The sequence below is a fragment of the Gavialis gangeticus genome, unplaced genomic scaffold (genome assembly GCF_001723915.1).
Source record: "Gavialis gangeticus isolate Ggan-Ray unplaced genomic scaffold, GavGan_comp1, whole genome shotgun sequence".
Lineage (NCBI taxonomy): Eukaryota > Metazoa > Chordata > Crocodylia > Gavialidae > Gavialis > Gavialis gangeticus.
The window spans coordinates 17078521-17079339 of record NW_017729002.1 but is presented as its reverse complement, the minus strand read 5'-3'; the positions used below and the strand labels follow the sequence as shown (position 1 = coordinate 17079339).

The 819-nt window shown below is 41.0% G+C and overlaps 1 protein-coding gene across 1 annotated transcript in view; it reads left to right on the top strand.

Moving 5' to 3' along the window:
- The window catches only part of CREBBP (CREB binding protein), a 232906-nt gene that overhangs the window by 123589 nt on the left and 108498 nt on the right, over positions 1 to 819 (top strand). The window contains exon 4 of the mRNA XM_019507551.1: positions 342 to 591. Coding sequence (XP_019363096.1) covers positions 342 to 591 — 250 coding nt within the window. The remainder of the gene's footprint in view (positions 1 to 341; positions 592 to 819) is intronic.

The following is an 819-nucleotide window of genomic DNA, read 5'->3' as shown; positions in this document are numbered from 1 at the left end:
CACACAGCTGTATCAGAAATCGGATTGGTATCAGCCGATATAACTCCTTAAATATCGGCTATTAGTACCAGCCCCCATAATCTCTATTGGTGCAGCCCTAATAAATTATCTTTACAAAAAATATTTGTCTCTTTCCGCAGAAGTGAGTCCAGATCCTTCTGAGGATTCAAGAGAGAATAATTTCTCAGAATTAAATACTGACATCTAAGTTTTTGAATACTGGTTTTAGTTAAACGGACAGCCTATCCTATTAGAATATATCCTCTTCTACCTTAAACATAACTGAATACAAAATTATTTTTGGATTTTACTTCCTAACAACTTAAAATGTTTTCTTTTAGTCACAGATGCAAACCCAGGTACAGCAGGTGGGAATTGTACCAACACAGGCCATGGCAACCGGACCAACAGCAGATCCTGAGAAACGCAAACTGATACAGCAGCAACTGGTTCTACTGCTTCATGCCCACAAATGTCAGAGACGAGAGCAAGCAAATGGAGAGGTGCGAGCCTGCGCGCTCCCACACTGTCGAACTATGAAAAATGTCCTCAATCACATGACACATTGTCAAGCAGGGAAAGCCTGTCAAGGTGAGACCAGGTTGTTAAAATCAGACTGTTAGACGGTATCAGCTTTTTTTTCTTTTTACATATTCCTCAGTAGCTTGCTTGCCTGCCTGCCTTCTTTTCCCCCTGGTGGTTATCAGTCTCTCTTCCTGATATAAGTGAAGAGGTACACTTTTGCTTTCCTTTCTCCCTCCTCTCACCCCATTCTTGCCACTAGATATTATCCTACTACTGTCATAAGGTTGTCCTTTT